This window comes from Recurvomyces mirabilis (genome assembly GCF_035927965.1).
Source record: "Recurvomyces mirabilis strain CCFEE 5264 chromosome Unknown scaffold_17, whole genome shotgun sequence".
Classification (NCBI taxonomy): Eukaryota; Fungi; Ascomycota; class Dothideomycetes; order Mycosphaerellales; family Teratosphaeriaceae; genus Recurvomyces; species Recurvomyces mirabilis.
This window is the reverse complement of record NW_027041951.1, coordinates 492808-516286: the sequence shown is the minus strand read 5'-3', so window position 1 is coordinate 516286 and position 23479 is coordinate 492808. Positions and strand designations below refer to the sequence as shown.

The following is a 23479-nucleotide window of genomic DNA, read 5'->3' as shown; positions in this document are numbered from 1 at the left end:
GCGCGAGTTTGGCTGCAACGCTGAGAGATCGCAGCCCTTCCTCGCCTTCATGAGAGGGTCAAGCGTGCTGCATGGGGCAGGAAAATTGTGTCTATGGTACAAATTCGCCTTGTAGGACTGACCGGTCATGAGAGAGAATGAGCGATCATTGTTATCAAGGAGTGTGAATACATAGTGTCTTATACTCACACCAGTCATCGCTCGTGTGATACAGCCCGCGACCACGATAGCATCTGACGTCCTTTTACAAGTTTCCCCAGCTGCTAAAAGCGCGAATCAAACAATAGCGAAAGCGCATCACCCTTGGTCCGCCTCGAGCTTATAAGCTCAGCTCAAGGCCAGAGCCCGATCAGTGCAAGGAAAGCCAAACCAAACCAAGATAATCCTGAATCGCTATCGCTAGACTCCAAAGGGATCCAAGCTTCGTGTGCACAATGATGTACGTAGGTATCGTGATCGTAAGGTGCGAGATCAGCCTTGTAGAATCTTTTCTTGCTGGTGTCAGTCATCGTCTTAGGCAACTATGCGTGGACTGCATATATACCTATTGCGCCAAGAAGCTGATAGACATCTTGTTGACTGGACTACTTGAGTCCACACGCCTAGCAGCATTACCTGTCCCGCTTGGATTTGGCGGCAGCATGACTGGATGCGGAGGCGCGAATACTCGGTCTGACCGAACAGCGTTCGCTAGTGACATGTGTGCACGGAACCACTCTCCCACGTCGTTTCCGTTCGCCGATAGCATATCTGGGGGTAGCTGTGCTATGTGGAAGACTTCAAATCGCGCGGACAAAACGTTGTGGTCCACGAGCTGGCGAACAGGCTGGACTGGTGCTAGGGTAGCTTGAGGTGCTGCAGGCAGTAACTTCGTTGTAGGAGCCTTGCGGAGATCTGGGACGGCTGTGCGGGTGCGTTTCTTAGCGGCGGGCTTTGCCTTGACCTTGGGCATACGCTTCTTGTTCATGTTCCACTCCGCGGCAGATTCTAATGCTGGATTGGCCTTGAACGCAGCCGCGCGTATCTTGGCAGCTTTTCGGCGTGCACGGGTATCCTCAGATCCGACTCCAAGCAGCAGTGCTGCATCGTCGAGCTCCTCTAGGCTGTCCAAAGTTTCGCGTGCATGGCACACGATCAGGCGAAGGGACTGGTCGGAGCGTTGGAGGAGGGGTGCGATTTCATTATACGGCTTGCCTTCACAACGCATCTTGTAGACGAGAAGGCGCTGCAGTAGTATTCAGTATCTAATTATCGTGTGAAAGCTTCGGGCTTGCTTACGTCGTCGTTGATCCATTTCTTGCGGTCATTCGCGTACTTACCAGCATTGTTTTCTGGCGACCTTCGAGACTTCTCGACCCTACCTGAGTCGACCTTTCCGGATGCTTCAGCCTTGGGTTCTGCCCTTTTGCGATACGTCCGAGGTGCCATATTGTATGATTGTGTTGTAAGAGTGTTAGTTAGTGAGGTATTGTGAGTACGAATTCTGCAAACGATCCGTGTAGTGATATCTAACACCGTGGTGTATCTCGAATACTTATACTGATCCAGATGTGAGAGCCTCCACAAGTGCACGATGCTGTCTCGCACGTTTACCCAAGCCTGCCAGATACGATGCAGGCGACATGGTAGCGGGAAACTGCTACAAAGCGATCGATGGTTTAAGCGTTTTGCAAAGAACCAGCGAATACTCCCACTCAGAACGAGCTGCATACCAGTCGATTGTGCCGGATATTGTCAGCATCTTAGTAGGCCTTGCCCAAACAGTGCATTGTGGCCTGCTGTCGCTGGCTTCTGCCCAATGAGCAGGAGGTCCCCAGAAAGTCAAACCGAGGGACTGTGAAAGTCAACACCTTCAGCTTTGTTTTACGTATGGCCATATTGGGCGCGACGAGGTTTGAGAAGGTAACCTAGTGGATAGCGAAGATGAAGTTGAGGACAACTCGAGAGGGAAGAAAGTGAAAGCGGCGCTAGGCCGAAAGGGGCAGCTCGAGTTGTCTTCAACTCAAAATCTAGCTTCCACGGCATCAACTACGCTTCTACTGTTCTACACCTAGCAGAATCCGCGAAGTCGCCGGTACCGGAGCGATACTCCGACTGGCGTGCATCATTACGAGATGAGGATAAACAGCTTGTCAGCATTTCACAGCTACTACTACAATCCATAGCGTCCCGTCAGCGATACATCCGACAACTTCGCCGGCCTTCTCAGCACATTAGAAAATTATGCTATTGGCCATCGATCTGCTCTGTTGTCAAAGTACTATACCTGTGTACCATGCGTGTCAGCGTCATCGGCCGGAACGTATCCCTTCCATCACTTTTCACGGACCTGCAGCGATCGACATCAACCCCATGTCGAGATCGACAGGACACCCTGTCAACAAGCCGTGTTTGCTATTCTCATCTTCTGACGTGGGTGAAAAGTCGAACGACATCTGATCGACAAGATTCTCAATATCTGTATGCACACAGCCACGCATCGTACGTATCCTATACTCCTATTTCCGCACATCATCTGTTGTGCGGTCTTGCAGGGGTGACGTGCGCACGGACCAGGAGATTTTTGAGACGGTAGGTTCACTTTTCCAGAACTCAACAGGAGGGATAGGGGTAGGGAGACACGGACTGCTCTATGATGTTTCCACCACAGCGACTTGACGAGAGGGAGGATGGCGACATTCACTTCCTCCCTGCTCAGCAGGACGCACTTCTCATGCCAAACTCAGAGTGTTGCACGCTGCAGTGCAATAATTTGATCTTCTCAGCATAAAATACATCGACTATCATTATACGTGACCAGCACGCCTGGAACATGAACCTATGCCTTCCGTCTCATTGGTGCTGTATCATGACCAGAACGCCAAAGTGCCGAATTATGCGCCCTCTGCGCAAACGATGTTGCCTCTCCCAGATGTTCTGTCGAATGTTCCGCTTCATGAATCCCTTGTATCCCGTAGCTTTCTGTAGATGTCCTTCGTATCAGCCGCTTGCCCTTTCCGCGATGACGATGAAGTTGCCTGCTGTGCCTCTACTTGAACGACATCGTCCTTCTCAGGACCATGCGCCAATGTTATGGCTTCTTCATCGCCTTCACCGACCACATCCGTAGCCTGTCGAGAAGCCTCCGCAGGATCGACTTCGGCTGCTTTATCCCGACAAGCAGCGGCGGAAAAGCCATTACCGATCTTGCTCGAGATGATCCTCCATCGATCCTCCTCGTACTCCTGCATCGCCAAGTGGAGTTTGTCGACCTATGAGACAAGTCAGTCAGCTGTCCGACCTTGAAGAGTAGACACACATACATCAAATAGCAGCAACTGTCTACGAAGTCGAGGGTTCCTCGGACCCGGATGCAACTACATTCTCGCGAAGGTCTTCACGTACCATATCGTCTGTCCACACAGTCTGCTTGGCCTTCAATTTTGTGCAGTATCGTACTTGCAGTGTACCCGAGCTGCGACCTGGGAAGAAGTCGGCGATTTGCTTCCATGTCAAATTCTTGGTCTCCTTGAGGTCGACGAGAAGAGCATCGTCCTCGGCTGTGAATTTGAGCTTGGGTCCTTTCGGCTTCGGTGCTGGTGTCGGCATGCCTGGTTGGCCGACCATACTCGGCGGCCCCATATCGTCTGCGACGGGCGACGAGTCTCCAAGTCTAGCCGACTTTGCAGGCGGTGGTTGATTAGGAAGTCGGTGGTGGTGGTGGGTGGCCGGAGTCATGCTTTGAAATGATTGCTGTTGGTATGAATCTGGTGGTGAGCCTGCTTGGGAAGGCAGGTAGAAGGACGACGCCCCGGCTTGGAGTTGTGCATGGTGACCATGAGGTGTGAGCTCCACTGGCAGTTGCGCGCTGCTTCCAGCATGAGCTTGTAATTGTTGCAAGCCTTGGTAGTCGTATGAAAAGTCCGACTGGTGACTGCGCTTGCGCGATCCGGCTGCTGTTGGCTGATATCGTAGCATCTCTGGACTTTCGCGCGGCGTGCCGTAATGCGATGAAGAAACGGTGGACATTGGTCGTGGAATTTGCGTCGTGACCATCTGTGGCTGCTCGACAACGTACAGTGGTTCGGGTGCAGAGACCTGCGACGGTAGCATTGGTGGTGGCACATATTGCTGATAGGTATGCGTAGGGTGTTGCGAAGTCTGCTGCAGCAAATAATGCTGCTCTTGCGGCTGGAGGCTCTGAGTCAACAGCTGCTGATAAGAAGGACTTGTGACTGGTGTCTGTTGTTGTCGCGGGGGGTGCTGCTGATGTTGCTGCTGATTTTGATCTTGGTCTTGCGCGCCATAGCCAAAGTCGAAGTCCTGGTATGGGTTCGCCAGGTTTGCGGTTGCCCATATGGGCTGCCAAATCTTGAGGCTTAAGCAGCTCGCCAGGATGCCGCTAGTGGCCGTTGACCAGGATGACAACGATAGTCGTGTGCTTCGTTGTTGAAAGTGTCGACAGCAGCTGGAAGGTAATAGATTAATAATAAGCTGTTACACAACGCCTCGCCATGGAGTGCAGAGGTGATAGTAGCAAAGCGAGTGTGATGTGTCTTGGTCAAACTAGGTCAGTGCAATCGGTGATGTGACAGAAGTGTCTTTCGCGAGGTGAAGAAGTGGCATGATTCGGGCCTTAACAGGATGGTGGAATGATCGTGCCCTGGAGAGTGATGAACGACACATTACCGCATCGGATGCTCATGCTTCCATACTTGAAGCCCTGGCCCGCTCTCGGATTGCCACCATCAGAGCCAGCATGACACCAACGACATATCTCACACAAGCCAAATTTGGGCCTCTCTGGCAGGAGATTGGTCGAGTGGAGGCAGTAAAGAATTGCTTGCGCAACGCCGACCGACATGCCTGCAACGATCCGCGTACCTTAACGTCAGGCTGCAAAGGCATTCGCCGGTGGCCATCTGCAGGAACTGCTTAGCTTGCTCCACTCTGACCGGGTGCTCATAAGGCTTGTTGTCCGGTAGTGCGAACGGTACGCTATCCGAATGACGGCGCAATGTGTCTGAGGGCTATAGCAGACCATGCGGTTGCACGCACTTCCGACCAGATTCACCTATGAGAGGTATGGGACACTCGCCTGCAGCATGGAGCACGGCCGAAGCCTTAGCCCCAACGCCCTAGCGTGGTGTTTCAGATTGGCCACAGTGGTGTTAGGTGTATGCATGATGCAGTAGACGAGTGCGAAGAGCAGACATCAAGCCATGCAGCGTGGTGGAGTCCACTCAGAGTTCTGAGTATGCTTAACGAAGCGAGCGAGGCTGTGCACCAATTGTTGCAATAAATAGAAGGATGAGCAACGTGATGAACACGTCGACTGCCTTTCTGGCGATAGGGCTACTATTGTCGTGCCGTGTACGGGGCCTGCCAGACGGTAGACCCTGAGAGTGGCGACAACAGTGATAGCGGCGCCTGTTCGCCAAAGAGCCAGGCGCGAATCTCGAAACACTTCGCGGAGCGATGGTGGGCCGAGTGGTGAGAGTAGGCCAACTGCCGGACTGGATACTGCCGTATTCGACCGTTGCTATCGGAGGTGCCAAAACTTGGTCGTGGTTTGATATAGGCAGGGATCACGCTGCACCGCCTCAGTCCAACGGTCATGGCGAGTCTCCAATGCCTCGACCTGAAGCTTCACCTCCGTGGCCCAGACTCCGCGGTCGTGGCGTTGTGCACACGTGGTGGCGAAAGTCTACTAGCGACATGGACGAGTGGAAAAGGAGTATCGTTCAAGTTGCAGCGACAGGAAGCTTCAGGCCTGCAGAAAGTCAATCTTCACAGGCAAGTTGGCCGAAAGCGGCGGCCGCGTTCGCAAAACAGAGACGGGAAAACGCCACAGTTGCGCCACACCACGTTGCACCCAGATCCACACTCGTTCACCTCGAATCCATGTGGTGTCGAAGCTTTCGTTTCATCTTTAAGTCTAACAAGAAGGTTCCTACTGACAAAAGTACTATACAGTGGAGCACTCGAGCACCAAGGCGGCCTCGAGACTTGATAATGCGACAACCGCTTTATTCACGAAACACACCTGTGCAGCCAATCCCCGGAAATCATGCTTTTCGTCGAACGAAAGGTACTGACAGAATGACCCAACTCAGTAATCATCCATGGCACCGCCAACCTCCACTTCTCCACCATATCACTGACACGCGATCGGACGACATGACCGAAATGCTATCGAGATCCATCTCACTTCACACTCAAATCTCCTCTCAACCGGGCTGCTAACGTTGCTACCTAATAACTTACATACACCGAAGCAATGCACATAGATGAACAATGATGAAATGCTGAACGCCATCCGCGAGATTGCCAGCTAGGATCTCGCGCGCCACACCGTTGCGCCGTTGTGCCCAGCCAGCAGATCCCACGATGATTTTCCCGGGGCGCCGCAGAACAATCAAATAAGCGTGATCTCCAGGCCCTTTTTAGCCGGCGCAAGACTTTGATTGTCCATCACAAACCTCAATCAATCGGTAGTGAAAATGCCTTGCTGATAAATCCTCGATACCGCGCCGAAATTCCGGTTGCTTCGACACGGATCCATCACGCCCGTTGCCGGTCTTCCAAGCCCTGGATCCCATCACGCCCAGTCCAACGTCTCATCATCTCATGCTCGCACCAAGATTCAATGCGCCGGAAAGGTGGGGGATCGCATAAATCGCACCTCAAACGCGCCAGGTGAGTAGGGCAAGCAGCCGGTAAGCCGAGAACAGCAGTTCGTCCGCATGATGTCTGCCAACGCATCGAGGGATACCGTAGCAGCCTGCGCTCTCCGCACAATGCTCAGAAGTCGACGAAACTATGGTACCTCCCGTCGCACTCGCACTGAGAGCAGCAGTTCCTCCGAAGAATGACTGAGTCGCGTGCCTGGTGGCCTAATGCTTTCGTCCATCGCATCCTAATCGTCGTAGAATATACCGGTTTTAGTTCTCAAAGCTAGACTTTCCAGCCTTGCTCTTTGGCAAATTGTTCGCAAGCCTAGATAGCCTGTTAGCGGATCTGACCCACGACAAACCAAGTTCACTCTGAATGCAACACACCTTAGCAGGCTTGCCAACTTTCTGTCCGATGACCTTCCACTTGTTGTTCTCGTAGTGCTTGATAGCCTGCAACAGCGTGGCGCTCTGTAACAGCAGTTAGTACAATTGAGGAAACAATCATCCGGGTCGCGGTGAGGCGAACGAAACTGCTGACCTCGTCTTCCGCGAACTCGGCGTAGTGCATGTCCTGTCACAAAAGGTTGTCAGTACTGAAAGACAGCATGCCACAGCAAGTTCATGCAAAGCAAACGCACCTTATACCAATGCTTCTTCACACTCCCCTCCGTCCTCAGAGGGAAAGTCTTGGCAATCTCACTCCAACTACTACCCGCATCACGCATAGTCTTCAACCTCTGCTCTTCGGCAGGCGTCCATGGCGTATTCGTCCTGCCCTTCCTCGCGACACCAGGACTCGGCAATTGAGTGTTGACGGGACCACCCTGAACCGAATCTATCTGCTCGAGAGGAGCGCCATAGGCGTTAGTGACGAGACCGGATGGGCCGGTGAAGGTACTGCTTGAGGAGGCCGAGAGTGCCGACTCCCCACCTCCCAGCTCCGAAGCGCGGCGCTTACGGCTGATGGTCGGTGAGACGGTCGAGAGGGATTGTGGCGGTGGTTGTTGCTGATGCTGTGGTGGGAGCTGATGTTGTGCTTGCAGTGGGTGGGGCGAGTAGTGGGTCTGTTGTGGGAAGGCGAAGCCACCCGGTACTTGTTGGTGCGGTGATGCATAGGTGTAGTGCTGCTGTTGGTAAGGATTGTGCTGATAGGCTGTGGTTGCGTCGGACGACAGGGTGAGCTGCGATGGCGAAGCTGAATATGCACCTGTCGAGGAGACGGAGATGGGCTTCAGCTGTGGGTTGCGTTGCTGGTTTTGCGATGTACTTCTGTTGTGACGAGCTCGTTGTCAGCAATGTGACTTGGTCGTCAGTCTCTCGGTAGTGTGTATGGTAGATGGTAGGGCAGGGTGCTGATACTCGGTACCAGCAACATGTAGTCAGGTACTTTTCGGAGCCAAGCACGTGGAAAATAAGACTTCAGAGAAGAGCTTTGGGTGACCTACGACATAGCGCTGTGGCTGAGAAGAGCTCTCTTGGCCTATTCTTGTTCTTTATCTGGTGGTCCGGCTCGAGTTGGTATATTGCAATGACTCGCAATGTGTGCGTTGCATGGCTCCTTGGTCAAGTCGAGTCCTCACATTGGTCAGGACTTCAGTCGGAAAGCTGCGCGGTGGCGGCGTTCGGCAGGGAAAGGTACGTATGCGACCGAAAGAGTATGTACAGAAAGGCCTGGGAGTATGTACAGCAGAGGTCCCAGTTGCTCGGCGGGGCCAGAGAAAAATACAAGGAGCTTTGTCGCTGGAAGACGTAGACTGTGGGGACGTCCTCTTAGTATCGTACAGTACAAGGCCTCGGATTATGCTAAGTCGCAGTGGCAGATGATGTCGGCACGGGACGAGAGAGGTAGGGTATCGATAGATTCGAAATGACGAAGTAGCAATGTAAGCTTTCAAGCACCAAAGTGCGGAGAGAGAGGAGGAGGAGGGGGACGTGGGCAAGGCGCAGGGCAGAGCAGAGAGCATGCAGACGCCGATGACAGGTTAGGACAATCATGAGGTCCGGCTACCGATTGACAGCAGCACCTCTTTTCAGCGGGCTACACGAATGCCTCTGCTGCTTCGGGCGTCTGCATAGCCGCTGTCGTCCGTCTGCATGCATCCTGTCTATCGCCCATGCAGCCTTCAACCGTACCCGAGCCTCTCCAACCACGGCACGCACTCACCTCCGTCACCTTCAGCCCGGAAGCAGAGTGAGTATGATGGCGACGATAGCTCTCATCAAGCAGCATCATCCGCCATCGTCGTATGCGGCGTGCTGAAAACCGTAGCTTTGACGTCGTTATCATCACTAAAGCAGGTTGCGATCGATCATCACCGACTCCTCAAAACAGGAAGAGGCGAAAGCACAGCGAAAGAAGGGGTCCGGGACAATCGTGCGGGGTAGTAGCAAGAGCAAGATGGGGGAATTCATGCCAAGGAATATGGCGTAAAACCAATGGATTCGTGGTTGTGATTTGTGCAGTAGGCGAGGAGGACACTAATGGGAGGGGTGCGCGACGGCTCGTGCATGGAGACAGAAAGCTCGCAGCAAGACGGGCGCGTGACTGGATGGGATGTCGTTGATCTTCTTGATCCGAGGCCCTCGCGAAGGCCCGAGGGGCCGAAAAAGTGACGTAGCGACTGTATCTTTCTCGATCAGAAAGTTGAAGATGGATACCACATTGTGCAGGCGATGGAAGTGATGGGTATACGATGAGCGAGGGGACGACAATGGCATTATCGGAAATGCACAGACTAAGACCCTTCGGAGAATAAGATGAATATGGCTGGTGCAAGCACACTTCGGCACAACCGAGAAGGCACGCGCGAGTGGCGAGAAACGATGCACGAACGACGATCGAGCAGCATTATTGTGCCACCATGGTCTGACCGACGATCATCGTTCGCATGTGTGACATGAATGGTGACACCGCAGCACGTGGGAAGGATGGTGAACTGGTGGATCAGACTCACGGTTCCATGGTGGCGAACGAAAGAAGCAAGTGAAGTCCAAGTGATTGGCTGACAATCTTCCAACTACATTTCCTTCCCTCTGCAATATGGGCTCCACTCTGATACATATGTCAAGTCGCAATCCTTATGCTTGCCAGATAAGCATACTTTCAACCTTGCAATGCAACGTCCTTGGCCTGCCGCTTAGCCATTGGGAAGAAGCCGTGGTTGCAGTAGTTCTCTCGTCGCACCATTCCCTGCATATGTCCAGTCGCTGAGGCTTGTTCGCATATGCTCGTAAGATCTTTCGTATCGCGGTGGCGACTTGCATATCCTCTCATCACGTTAGCGTCATCATCCTGCGACTATGTCACCGAAACTGCTGGCCGCGCTGTCATCTGCCGCCATAACGGAGATATGACCGTTCAGTCTCCTACGAGCGCTGTCCGGTGCCGGAGACCATCATAAGTGACAATGCGTAGGAAGAGGTGATCGTTGTGCCCCAGGAGTGGCTAGCAATCAACCAGATCAAGCCGATCGGAGGCCATCCTACACTGAAGACCTCTGTTGCGAATCACCCATCTTTGACTGTGTGGTCATACATCAAGCTGTGGCGGGCGTTGATTAGTGGTAGGTATAAGCCTACGAGGATTGCTTGCCAGTACGACGAACATTTCATCCGCTGTACGGGGTGGGTCTGCCATTACACCACATGAAGAAGACCAGCGGAAAGCAGGAGTGCCAGAGTGGCTTTTCATCCGGAAGTCCTCGCTCCCTTTCCATCTCACCGCCTCCTCACTTTCCCTCCCGCCACCCAACCGGTATCAACGCGCCAACAACCTGCTGCACTCCCCTCTCCGTAGCCAGCAAATTGAACTGCGCAGCCGCGTTCCTCGTATCCTGCACCTCAATCCTGACCCCCAACTCGGTCAACCTCGCCCTCGTATCCGGAGAAACAGGCACGATCCTCTCTCCAGTCCCAAGAACCAGTAAATCAGGCTTCGGCCAGACCAGGTCAATGATACCCCATACCTGTGCATCTACGTCGAATTGACCCTTCTTGTTCAAAATCTTGCTGTTTTGGTTCTGCCACGGTTTCCATTTGAACGCTTCCCCGCCTACAAGTAGCACCCCGGAGCCCGTGACTTTGAGCCCGCTGTTCAGGGCGAAGCCGTCGGTCATGCAGGCGTCGATTGCGGTGCTTGGGGCGGGCATGCTGGAGAAGACGTCCATGGCGCCGAAGTCGGTTTGGGTGTCTTCTTTGCTTGCTGGGCCGCGGTCTTTAGACTTGGGTGGTGCGGGTGGGAGGTGGTTTGTTGGTGATGTGTGGAGCGCGCGGGTGCTTGGTAGTCTTGTTCTTGATGACCGAATGGGTGATGGAGCAGCCGTGGATGGTAGGCGCTTGGAGAGGGCGAGGTGTAGATGCCGCCTGCTTTCGGCACTGTGTAGCTGGGCGGCTGCCCGCGACAGCATCCTGGTAGACATCATGCTATTTTACCGTAGTCCGAATGATGTCGGTGATGAAATCAACTCTACATTGTGAAGCTCCCCAAAAAGTTCGAGCTTCATCGCCGAAGTCGAACGTCATCAACCAAGCCATTGTGCTTAACCAAACCCTAACCCTAAGGCATGAACACCTCTTCTGGTGCCATGAGGGACGACGTAACCTTGTTGCACCTATCATGAAATGTCCGACCTACGACCAAAGGGCCCTTTGCTACCGGTCAGATCGTCCAAAGTGACCCCCACAAACGAGAGGGCGCATGATGACTACAAAATGAGGTTTGTTATGATTGACGAGACAACAAAGTCGAGACGGAAGACTGAGGAAGGTACCGATTGATCCACGTTACGCATGCATACAATTATATTGAGCTGAGTGTCTCCTAGCCAAGACCTTCGATTCATCGCACATCACCTCACTATTCCTAGAGCCACAGATCCTGGAGCGTAGGATCAGAGAGGCGAAGAAGGCACAGCAGAGTTCTCCTTCACGATGAAAGCATTCAAGCTACGACTCGAACACGGCGAGCAGGGAACGCCTCTGCCGGCTAGATCATGATAGATACAAGTCTTTGCCTTCCGAGAGACACGAATTGCGCTTCGCCCGTACGGCCCGACGAGGAGAGCCATTCACGCGAGCTGTATCAAGTCAGACGTGTACTAGGACCGCTAGACAGTGAGGCGGACGGGCCGGAAATAGTAACGACTCCAACCACGCTCCACTGGAACTCTAGCTTACCAGACTCATAAAGATTGCGAGAACTGGTGAGTGTGGTGGTATCGCAGGTTGTAGTACATCTTCGACCTTCGACGATGGCATGGCTTGGCCGGGCTCAAGCAATATACAAAGATTCCGGACCCTAGGGTCAGTGAGAACGAGCATGTCTAGCAGTGGTTGGCCATGTATGTTGTTATGCGAGGTAATGAAGATCGCACAGCTAATAGAGGTGGGTTGGAATGATCTTCGCAGAGTGCGTGAATTTGCAAGGGCGTCGAGTACGTACAAGAACAAGACGTAGATGCCAGGACCGGCCATCGTTTCGGTGGAAATTTCGTGAGGATGCTTAGATGCTGAGATCCGTCGTAAACCTACATGACGCTGTACTCAGCCTTGTATTGAGAGAGAGACATCCCGGTCATATCCATGGCAAGACGTTACACGGTCGAGCGTAGGTGTGACATGACTGCATTCATAGCGCACTACATGCCCCATCAACCACAAAGATCTAAGCAGCCGAGTATCTCAGCCACATCAAAGCCAGCCTCTATGCGCCGAGCCATGATTCTTCCTCAGAACCACTTCTGCTGCATATCTCCACCCCATAGACTCCCTGCACCCATCTATCTCCTCTTCTTCTCCGCCTCACGCATCACCTTCTTCACAATCTTCTGCTCTTCGATCAGGAAAGCACGCACGACACGGTCCTTGGTGCAGTTGGCGCAGCGGCTGCCGCCGTAGGAGCGGGAGACGGTCTTCTTGGGGCGGGAGATGTTGGCGTATTCACGAGGGCGGAGGGCGGGGACCTAAGAGCACATGTTCCATCAGTATCGCGGTTCGGCTGTGGGTGGGATGGGAGAGAGCTTACACCAGCCAATTTGTGGCCGCAGTCGCCGCACTTGGGCGCGGTGCCGCGTTTCTTGATGTTGAGATATCTGTGCTCGCCACCGGGGGTGCGGATGACGCGGACTTTGTTGGAGACGGTGTTGTAGGGCTGTCGCCTCCTCTGTTATACCATACATGTTAGCCATGACTGCCTCCTCTGCTGCCAGCTCATGTCTCCCTCTTCGAGTCATCTATCTTCTGCTCATGGGTGTGGGAGTGCGCATACGTATGTCAGACGTGTGGAAGGCATCGTGTTTGCCGTGAGCGATGTGATGCCGTGAGTGGTGTTTGCTGGGTTGTGATGCCGCTGTCGCCGTCAATCTTTTTGCGATGCAGTAGCGTGACAATTCTGGTGCGGGCTCCTTCTTGGCGGACGGGAGTGGCCGTCAGAACTTCTGGTTTTGCGGAGAAGCGCGAGTCATTGGAGTGATATGAAGCGCGACTTGAAGATCTTCAAACGAGAAGGGACCTGCTTGCCACCGCGAGCCGCAACACCTTCGAGTCCATCGCGAACACAATCATCGCATCAGCGAGAGGTTGCATTTACTTCTCACTAGCGACCTCATCGATGCACGTGGCCGGCAGCGAGCCGTAGCCAACTTGTCCGTCGGCGGCCAGTGACCTCGAAACACTCCAGCTCTGAACATGGCGGGCATTCCACCTCCTCCGCCTCCAGGCTGGCAACCACCGCCTCCACCTGGCGCTCCACCCGGACTATCCTCATCACATGTACCGCCACCTCCACCACCAGGCTACAAACCACAAATCGATCCAGCGATTGCGAAACTACAGGAGAAGAAGCAGAAATGGCTGCGATCACAACGACAACGATTCGCGGAGAAGCGACGAGGTGGTTTCGTGGAGACACAAAAGGCCGATATGCCGCCCGAGCACTTGCGGAAGATCGTGAGGGACATTGGCGATGTGTCGCAGAAGAAATTTAGCAGCGACAAGCGCTCGTACTTGGGCGCGCTAAAGTTCATGCCGCATGCTGTGCTGAAGCTGCTGGAGAATATGCCGATGCCATGGGAGTCGAGTCGGGATGTGAAGGTGCTGTATCACGTGAACGGCTGCTTGACACTGGTCAATGAAATCCCGCGGGTCATTGAGCCGGTGTTCCATGCGCAGTGGGCGACAATGTGGGTGGTGATGAGGAGGGAGAAAAGTGATAGACGGCACTTCAAGCGTATGAGGTTTCCGCCTTTCGATGACGAGGAGCCGCCGCTCAGCTGGTCAGAGAACATTGAGGATGTGGAACCACTTGAGCCGATCCAGATGGAGCTGGATGAGGATGAGGACGGTCCTGTCTTCGAGTGGTTCTACGACCATCGACCGCTATCAGACACCTCGCACGTCAACGGTCCAAGCTACAAGCGATACAACCTGCCACTACCACAAATTGCGACACTGCACCGCCTGAGTAATCCTCTCCTTTCTGACATTGCGGACAAGAACTACTTCCATCTCTTCGATCTCCCAGCATTTGCCACTGCGAAAGCGCTGAATGTGGCGATACCTGGTGGACCGCGCTTCGAGCCTCTGTACAAGGATGTCGACCCGAATGACGAGGACTTCGGCGAGTTTAACGCCATCGACCGCATCATCTTCCGAGCACCCATCCGAACAGAGTACCGAGTCGCTTTTCCATATCTGTACAACAGCCTGCCGAGAAGTGTACGATTGGGTCGGTACAGTGCGCCACAGTCAGTATATGTCAAGACCGAGGATCCATCATTACCTGCCTTCTACTTCGACCCTGCCATCAACCCGATCTCGAGTCGTTCGGTCGCACCGAAGAATCTGACCATCAGCCACGAGGACGAGATCTTTGGCAAAGGCAACAATGACGAGCCGGACGAAGAGGATGGTGGTTTCAGCTTGCCAGACGAAGTTGAGCCGTTCATGGCGGACGAGGAGTTGTACAATGACGAGACAGCATCTGCGATTGCACTATGGTGGGCACCATTCCCATTCGACCAGCGCTCCGGCAAGATGGTCCGAGCACAAGATGTGCCTTTGGTCAAGCAGTGGTACCTCGAGCACGTTCCGGCCGGCCAACCTGTAAAGGTCCGGGTATCGTATCAAAAGCTGCTGAAGACATACGTCCTGAATGAGCTGCACAAGAGACCCGCCAAAGCACAGAACAAGCAGAACTTGTGCCGAAGCTTGAAGAGCACCAAGTTTTTCCAGCAGACTACGATCGACTGGGTTGAAGCTGGTCTGCAGGTCTGCCGCCAAGGTTTCAACATGCTGAACTTGCTCATCCATCGCAAGAACTTGACGTATCTGCATCTGGATTACAATTTCAATCTCAAGCCTATCAAGACTCTCACGACCAAGGAGAGGAAGAAGAGCAGATTCGGCAATGCTTTCCATCTCATGCGCGAGATTCTGCGATTGACAAAGCTGATTGTAGATGCGCAAGTACAATACCGACTTGGCAACATTGATGCTTTCCAACTTGCTGACGGTATCTTGTACGCCTTCAACCATGTGGGTCAGCTGACGGGCATGTACCGCTACAAGTACAAGCTTATGCACCAGATTCGATCTTGCAAGGACTTGAAGCATTTGATCTACTACCGCTTCAACTCTGGCCCCGTCGGCAAAGGTCCAGGCTGCGGTTTCTGGGCTCCGGCGTGGAGAGTGTGGCTGTTTTTCCTGCGTGGTATCATCCCACTTCTCGAGCGCTGGCTTGGAAATCTGCTGAGCAGACAGTTCGAAGGCCGTCATAGCAAGGGTGTGGCGAAGACCGTCACCAAGCAGCGTGTGGAATCGCATTTTGATCTCGAACTTCGTGCTTCGGTCATGTCGGATCTGATGGATATGATGCCGGAGGGCATTAAGCAGAGCAAAGTCAACACCGTCCTGCAGCATTTGTCCGAGGCGTGGCGGTGCTGGAAGTCGAACATTCCATGGAAAGTCCCGGGTCTGCCGAAGCCGATTGAGGATATTATTCTGCGGTACGTCAAATCCAAAGCCGACTGGTGGGTCAGTGTGGCGCATTACAATCGTGAGCGTATCCGGCGAGGCGCGACAGTGGACAAGACGGTGGCGAAGAAGAACCTGGGTCGTCTGACTCGTCTATGGCTCAAAGCTGAGCAGGAGCGCCAGCACAATTACCTCAAGGATGGACCATATGTCAGTACCGAGGAGGGCGTGGCTATCTTCACGACTGCCGTGCATTGGCTGGAGAGCAGAAAGTACCAGCCCATTCCTTTCCCGTCTGTATCCTACAAGCACGACACCAAGATTCTGATTCTGGCTCTGGAGCGTCTGCGCGAAGCATACTCGGTCAAGGGCCGTTTGAATCAGAGTCAGCGTGAGGAGCTGGCATTGATTGAGCAGGCGTATGATAGTCCTGGGACTACACTCGCCCGCATCAAGCGGTTCTTGCTTACGCAGCGTGCGTTCAAGGAAGTGGGGATCGATATGAATGACAATTACAGCTCTATCAACCCTGTCTACGATATCGAGCCGATCGAGAAGATCACGGACGCCTACCTCGATCAGTATCTCTGGTACCAGGCCGATCAGCGGAGACTGTTCCCTGCTTGGATCAAACCCTCTGACTCGGAAGTGCCGCCTCTCCTCACGTACAAATGGGCGCAAGGTATCAACAACCTTAGCAATGTCTGGTCTGTGGATGAAGGCGAATGCAACGTCATGATGGAGACGCGGCTGGACAAGATCTACGAGAAGATCGATATCACGCTTCTCAACAGGCTGCTGCGACTGATCATGGACCATAATCTTGCGGACTATATCAGCAGCAAGAACAATGTGCAGCTCAACTACAAGGATATGAACCATACTAATGCCTATGGTATGATCCGTGGTCTGCAGTTCTCGGCTTTTGTCTTCCAGTACTACGGCCTGATTGTGGATCTTCTGGTCTTGGGTCTGCAGCGCGCGACTGATATGGCTGGACCGCCTAACGCACCGAACGACTTCTTGCAGTTCCGTGATCGGGCTACTGAGTCAAGACATCCTATCCGCTTGTACACACGCTACATTGACAAGATCTGGATCTTCCTCCGCTTCACTTCCGAGGAGAGCAGGGACCTGATCCAGCGTTTCTTGACGGAACAGCCTGATCCGAACTTTGAGAATGTCATTGGGTATAAGAATAAGAAGTGCTGGCCCCGCGACAGCAGGATGAGGTTGATGAGACACGATGTCAATCTCGGTCGGGCGGTATTCTGGGACATGAAGAATCGACTTCCAAGATCGCTGACTACCATCGAGTGGGACGATACGTTTGCTTCTGTCTACTCGCGTGATAATCCGAATCTGCTTTTCAGCATGAACGGCTTCGAAGTCAGGATTTTGCCGAAGATCAGGAATCTCAATGACGAGTTTCAGGTCAAGGACTCGGTCTGGGCACTTGTAGATAATGCTACGAAAGAGCGGACGGCACATGCCTTCTTGCAGGTGACCGAGGAGGATATCCAGAAGTTCAATAATCGGATCCGACAGATTTTGATGTCTTCGGGTTCCACGACGTTCACGAAGATTGCGAATAAGTGGAATACGGCGCTTATTGCGCTGTTCACTTACTATCGGGAGGCTGCGGTCGCGACGGTCGGGTTGCTGGATACGATTGTCAAGTGCGAGACCAAGATTCAGACGAGGGTCAAGATTGGATTGAATTCCAAGATGCCGTCACGTTTCCCACCGGCGGTCTTCTACACGCCGAAGGAGCTGGGTGGGTTGGGGATGATCAGTGGGAGTCATATTTTGATACCAACTAGCGATAAGAGGTGGAGTAAGCAGACCGATGCGGGGGTGACTCACTACCGTGCCGGTATGGGCGGACACGGCGAAGAAGAAACCCTGATCCCGAATATCTTTCGCTACATCATTCCGTGGGAGGCGGAGTTCATCGATTCTCAGCGCGTGTGGACGGAGTACTCGCAGAAGCGGCTGGAGGCTAATCAGCAGAATCGGCGATTGACGCTGGAGGATCTGGAGGATAGTTGGGATCGCGGGTTGCCAAGGATCAATACCTTGTTTCAGAAGGATCGGAGTACGCTGTCTTTCGACAAGGGATTCCGGGCGAGGACGGAGTTCAAGATTTATACTTTGATGAAGGCCAATCCCTTCTGGTAATTTCAGCTGATTGCAGTAGCCAAGGTAACATGCGCTGACATTGATACAGGTGGACATCCCAGCGACACGATGGCAAGCTTTGGAATTTGAATGCGTAAGTTGATGTCTTCATGATGTTTCCCGAGTAGAGTGTGGTGCTGATAATCTCGCAGGTACCGCACTGATGTTATACAAGCACTCGGTGGTGTTGAGACTATACTTGAGCACACGCTATTCAAGGCCACGGCCTTTCCATCTTGGGAGGGTTTGTTCTGGGAGAAGGCGTCTGGGTTCGAGGAATCAATGTACGTGCACCGAATATTGACAGACTTCTAATCTGGTACTGACCTTTTTTCACAGGAAATATAAGAAGCTCACGAATGCCCAGCGGTCTGGTCTCAACCAGATTCCGAACCGTCGATTCACTCTGTGGTGGAGCCCTACCATTAACAGAGCCAACGTTTATGTGGGATTTCAAGTCCAGCTCGATCTCACTGGCATCTTCCTTCACGGCAAAATCCCAACGCTCAAGATCTCGCTTATCCAGATCTTCCGTGCCCATCTGTGGCAGAAGATTCATGAGAGTGTGGTCATGGACTTGTGCCAGGTCTTTGACCAGGAGCTTGAAGCGTTGGGCATCGAGACTGTGCAGAAGGAAACGATTCACCCTCGTAAGAGTTACAAGATGAACTCATCTTGCGCGGACATCTTGCTCTTTGCCAGCCACAAGTGGAGTGTCAGCCATCCGAGCTTGCTCTATGATACGAAGGATAACATGGGTGCTACTGCCACTAACAAGCACTGGATCGATGTGCAGTTACGGTATGGAGACTACGACTCGCACGACATCGAGCGATACACCCGCGCCAAGTACCTCGATTACACCACAGACTCGATGAGTATCTATCCTTCGGCCACTGGTTTGATGATCGGCATTGATTTGGCGTACAACCTGTATTCTGCTTATGGTCAATACTTCCCTGGTCTCAAGCAATTGGTGCAGCAAGCCATGGCCAAGGTCATGAAAGCCAACCCTGCGCTGTATGTCCTTCGCGAGCGTATCCGAAAGGGTCTACAGCTCTATGCTTCGGAGAGCAACCAGGAGTTCCTCAACAGCCAGAACTACTCGGAACTCTTCAGCAACCAGATCCAGCTTTTCATCGACGATACTAATGTCTACCGTGTCACTATCCACAAGACTTTCGAAGGCAATTTGACAACTAAGCCTATCAATGGTGCTATCTTCATCTTCAATCCCAGGACTGGACAGCTCTTCCTTAAGATCATCCATACCAGCGTCTGGGCTGGACAGAAGCGTCTTGGTCAGCTTGCTAAATGGAAGACTGCTGAGGAGGTTGCTGCGCTCATCCGATCGCTTCCAGTGGAAGAGCAGCCGAAGCAGCTCATTGTTACACGCAAAGGTCTGCTGGACCCTCTCGAAGTCCACCTGCTCGACTTCCCAAACATCAGTATTCGCGCTTCAGAACTGCAGCTTCCGTTCCAGGCTGCTATGAAGGTCGAGAAGCTGGGAGACATGATCTTGCGTGCTACTGAGCCACAGATGGTGCTTTTCAACTTGTACGACGAGTGGTTGAAGAGTATCTCCAGCTACACAGCCTTTTCGAGGTTGGTCTTGATCTTGCGTGCGCTGCATGTCAACCAGGACAAGACGAAGCTGCTACTCCGACCAGACAAGAGCGTTATCACGCAGGAGCATCACATCTGGCCTACGCTCTCGGATGACGATTGGGTGAAGGTCGAAGTACAGCTGAGAGATTTGATCTTGAACGACTATGGCAAGAAGAACAATGTCAACACTTCTTCGCTCACGAACAGCGAGATCCGAGATATCATCCTTGGTATGGAGATCTCTGCGCCGTCCATGCAGAGGCAGCAGGCTGCGGAGATTGAGAAGCAACAGCAGGAGCAACAGCAACTCACTGCCGTCACTACGAAGACGCAAAACGTTCGTGGCGAAGATATGATCGTGACGACCACTTCGTCCTACGAGCAGCAGAGCTTTGCTTCGAAGACTGAGTGGCGTACTCGTGCTATTGCGACTAGCAATCTGCGGACGAGGGCGAACAACATTTACATTTCCTCTGAGGACATTCGAGATGATGAGGATCACTTCACCTATGTCATGCCGAAGAACATTCTCAAGCGCTTCATCACGATCGCTGATCTGCGAGTGCAGGTTGCTGGCTACCTCTATGGCTCGAGCCCGCCGGACAACAAGCAGGTGAAGGAGATCAAGACTATCGTCATGATACCGCAGGTGGGCAGCACGAGGGATGTGCAGCTTCCACGCAACCTGCCCGAGCATGAGTTGCTGAAGGATCTGGAGCCGCTGGGCATGATCCATACAAGCGCTGGAAACGAGACGAGCTACATGACTGCTCAGGATGTGACGCAGCACGCCCGTCTTATGGCTGCTCATCCAACTTGGGACCGCAAGACGGTCACGATGACCGTCAACTTCACACCTGGCTCTGTATCGCTATCAGCTTGGTCGTTGACGCCACAAGGATATACATGGGGCGCTGAGAACAGGGATCTATCTTCTGAGCAGCCCGCTGGCTTCGCACCAGGCAATGGCTTCGGAGAGAAAAGTCAGTTGCTGTTGTCCGACAAGATTCGAGGCTTCTTCCTCGTGCCCGAAGATGAGAGGTGGAACTGGAGTTTCATGGGCAGTGGTTTTGGTGAGAGAGAGAAGGGGAGAGTGTATGTGGGTGTCGGTGTGCCGAAGCGATTCTACGATGATGTTCACCGTGGGATACACTTCACCTCGTTTGCCGAGCTGGAGGACGTGTGGGTGGACAGGAGTGATAATTTGGCATGAGCTGGTAGACGGGTGGGGTATGGGGGGCGGAGTTCTGTATGCATAGCGCGAGGCGTTTGCAATTGCTGAGTCATATATCTGCGGTCTGTACAGTAGAGTGCCGCATACCTGGCGAATGATATCTACGAGCTCCTGTGGTTTCATTGCTTGACATGGAACGCATTCTTGAGTCCGGTTCTGCACACACAGTAAAAGTAGCTGTCATGCCTGAGTTGATAGCATGCTCGGCTTCTAGCGACCAACAAGAGGTCTATCATGGATCTGCATATTCTCGAAATTCTTGGGACTCTGCGCAAGCGTAGCACCAACTAGACGATCTGGCGCGAACCTCGAGGCGGCTGTCTCGAAGAGTGATGAGACAACAACGGATCCATTCCGCGCCGAGCAGGGACGAATCACCTTTGCAACGCCGTAAATATCGGCTCCGTTTCAGAGAATCGCAAGTGTGATTTAATTGAGTCGCTAGAACATCAGAGACATGATAACTGGCAGTACCGTTGTGCTATGTACTAGATACGTGACTACGAGTGCTTGCCGTCGAGGTATGCTCGAGTAATTGTGACCGGACCAGCATACGTCTTTCGTGCCTTCACAAGGAAGAACACAAGTGCCAGGATGACCACTGCTCCGAACATGACGATAGCATAGTTCATCGAGTCTGCTGCAACGGGAGTCGACGAAGGCCAGAATGCCCAGAAGAATGCAAACCATGCGTATATCGCTCCAGCAGCATTTACTGGCACACCCCAGCGACCAAGACCCCACTGAGCTTTCGGTAGCAGGTGAGGCGCTGTCACTCGCCGATAGAGCACACAGCTGATGCTGATGCTATAAGTTGCCATTTGAGCCACTGCGGCCAGCGACAAGATCGCGTTGAAGGCATCCGAGCTGCCAAGATTGATCACACAAAGGATAATCGTGAATGCTGCCGTTAGAAGGACAGCGTTGACTGGGACGTGGTACTTTTGATTGACGCGGCTGATCCAGCCAGAGAACGGCATGCCTCCATCTCGGGCAAAAGCGAAGGTCTGTCGTGCTGTCGATGCCTGGTAGGCCACGTTGCCAATCATCAAGATCAGCAAGTTCAGGAACACGATCACTATCGTGAGACTTGGTCTGCCAGCCAGGTTCAGCACATACACCATTGGAAAGCCAGAAGGATCGTTGACTGCATCGTCCACGCTCGGGCATGCGAAGATGAATGAGACGACAGCGACGAAACCCATGCTTGCATTGATGAGGATCGACCAGATCATGGCTCGTGGTACTGTCAGACCCGAATCACGGCACTCCTCTGACATGTGTGCGGCAGCATCTGAGCCGCCGAGTGCGAAGATGGCACTGATTTGTCCAACCATCAGTGCCAAGCCAGTTGTGCTCCAGCCTCCTTCATTCGTGATCTCAAGCAAGGCAGCATGAGCATCGACATGAGGGCATAGCGCCCAGAAGATAGCGATCGTGGCGACGAATGTGGCGATGTAGACTGGCATGAATGTGGTCTGCATGAGTGGCAGTATCGGCTCCGCGAAGATATTGAACACAGCACAGAAGGCAGTCATGGCGATGGTCAGCAGCCAGCCTTGCCATGCAGCGAAACCGTAGCTTGGATCCCTGATGCCGATGAGAGACTGGATGAGTGTAGCACAGAGATATAGGCCAGACGCGTTGCCAGCTTGCCAGGAAAGTGCTGCCAGCCAACCCGCGGCGTACGAGAGTGTCTTCTGAATCTTAGGCGGAGCAAATTCGCTGACCCAGTGGTACTGGCCGCCCGCGGTAGGTGCCATAGCTGCCATGTCTGCCAAAGACGCTGCCAGGAGCACATAGCCGATGAACGTCCAGATATACGACCAGAAGAGACCAGCGCGTCCTCCGTTTGTGAGGCCTTGACTGTTGGCCATGATAATCCACTGCCACGTCCCCTTGAAAAAGTGTCAGTGTGCATTCGCGAACATTTCACGGACTGGCCGAGATCATCCCCCTCACCATTATGATGGCCGTGAAGCTGACGAGAGAAACTTGATTGAACACTCGCTTCATCTCTTGCGTCTTGCCCATACGTGCCATGTTGATCTTGTCGACATCATTTGAGCGGAAGACGTCGTCCTGAGATTGTGCTTCAGTCCGCGGAGCGAGCTCGTGCTCATGCTCATATGGCAGCTTGGTGTCGTTCATGGCTGTCATGACCGGAGTGGGCGCGCACTGATAGTCCTCGGAGTGCAATGAGAGGTGAGAAAGCGCAGATATAAGAATCGTTGCAGCATGCGTTCAACCTCACCTTAGTATATCACAGCTGATGGACGCCTGACGCCTGATAAAATCGGTCCAGGATAGCGGTATGGTAGCTAACGCAGGTGGTTTCTGCATCGATCATAGCCCAGGCCGTGGCTATTGGACATGTCAATCTATCAAGCATACGGACCTGGTCTGTACAGACATAGATGCGCCAATAGTCGAGCAGCAATGCACGGGTGGTACAATCTTGACTGCCGGATGGCGTAAAGGTGTGCTGCACACCTCAGATAAGGCCAGGATGCATTTCGCTTGCCATATCAAGCAGGTGATAGTACGTTATCCGGGATGAGGATGCCGAATGCTTGAGCCGTGGCCAGCATGCCATCTTATACCTATAAAGAAGTTCTTCAAAACCGTAGAAATATCACGCCAGAGATGTGTGCGTATTCGTGACCACACCAGCCATAACTTTGGCGACAACAACATCGAGTCTGAGGGGCGATTTGAAGAAAGCAATGTGTTCGTCGAGATGCCCACTGGCAAGCCTCCAAAGCTTGGCTAATAAGCTTGTTGTGTTTTGGGGCCAGGATCGCTTAGTATCGCAACAACCCCGCGAAAG

At 53.1% G+C, this 23479-nt stretch overlaps 7 protein-coding genes across 7 annotated transcripts; 1 reads left to right on the top strand and 6 right to left on the bottom strand.

The window, feature by feature from the left end:
* Positions 1 to 544: 544 nt before the first annotated feature.
* LTS14_006726 (uncharacterized protein) lies at positions 545 to 1428 on the bottom strand (the record flags this gene model as incomplete). The annotated part of the gene is made up of 2 exons (XM_064839419.1): positions 545 to 1225; positions 1279 to 1428. The coding sequence occupies 2 exons, from the start codon at positions 1426 to 1428 to the stop codon at positions 545 to 547; spliced, it is 831 nt and encodes a 276-aa protein (XP_064693161.1).
* Positions 1429 to 2933: 1505 nt separating this feature from the next.
* Positions 2934 to 4092, bottom strand: LTS14_006725 (uncharacterized protein; the record flags this gene model as incomplete). Its single annotated transcript, XM_064839418.1, has 2 exons — positions 2934 to 3251; positions 3385 to 4092. The coding sequence occupies 2 exons, from the start codon at positions 4090 to 4092 to the stop codon at positions 2934 to 2936; spliced, it is 1026 nt and encodes a 341-aa protein (XP_064693160.1).
* Positions 4093 to 6936: 2844 nt separating this feature from the next.
* Positions 6937 to 8106, bottom strand: LTS14_006724 (uncharacterized protein; the record flags this gene model as incomplete). Its single annotated transcript, XM_064839417.1, has 5 exons — positions 6937 to 6978; positions 7041 to 7124; positions 7195 to 7227; positions 7295 to 7925; positions 8102 to 8106. 5 exons carry the CDS (start codon positions 8104 to 8106, stop codon positions 6937 to 6939), a joined length of 795 nt encoding a protein of 264 aa, XP_064693159.1.
* Positions 8107 to 10384: 2278 nt separating this feature from the next.
* LTS14_006723 (uncharacterized protein) lies at positions 10385 to 11074 on the bottom strand (the record flags this gene model as incomplete). Its single annotated transcript, XM_064839416.1, has 1 exon — positions 10385 to 11074. One exon carries the CDS (start codon positions 11072 to 11074, stop codon positions 10385 to 10387), a length of 690 nt encoding a protein of 229 aa, XP_064693158.1.
* Positions 11075 to 12433: 1359 nt separating this feature from the next.
* Positions 12434 to 12945, bottom strand: RPL34B (60S ribosomal protein L34B; the record flags this gene model as incomplete). Its single annotated transcript, XM_064839415.1, has 3 exons — positions 12434 to 12616; positions 12679 to 12816; positions 12922 to 12945. 3 exons carry the CDS (start codon positions 12943 to 12945, stop codon positions 12434 to 12436), a joined length of 345 nt encoding a protein of 114 aa, XP_064693157.1.
* Positions 12946 to 13340: 395 nt separating this feature from the next.
* PRP8 (pre-mRNA-splicing factor 8) lies at positions 13341 to 20628 on the top strand (the record flags this gene model as incomplete). Its single annotated transcript, XM_064839414.1, has 4 exons — positions 13341 to 17803; positions 17857 to 17901; positions 17960 to 18091; positions 18147 to 20628. 4 exons carry the CDS (start codon positions 13341 to 13343, stop codon positions 20626 to 20628), a joined length of 7122 nt encoding a protein of 2373 aa, XP_064693156.1.
* Positions 20629 to 21149: 521 nt separating this feature from the next.
* On the bottom strand, positions 21150 to 22800 carry LTS14_006720 (uncharacterized protein; the record flags this gene model as incomplete). The annotated part of the gene is made up of 2 exons (XM_064839413.1): positions 21150 to 22547; positions 22612 to 22800. 2 exons carry the CDS (start codon positions 22798 to 22800, stop codon positions 21150 to 21152), a joined length of 1587 nt encoding a protein of 528 aa, XP_064693155.1.
* Positions 22801 to 23479: the final 679 nt, after the last annotated feature.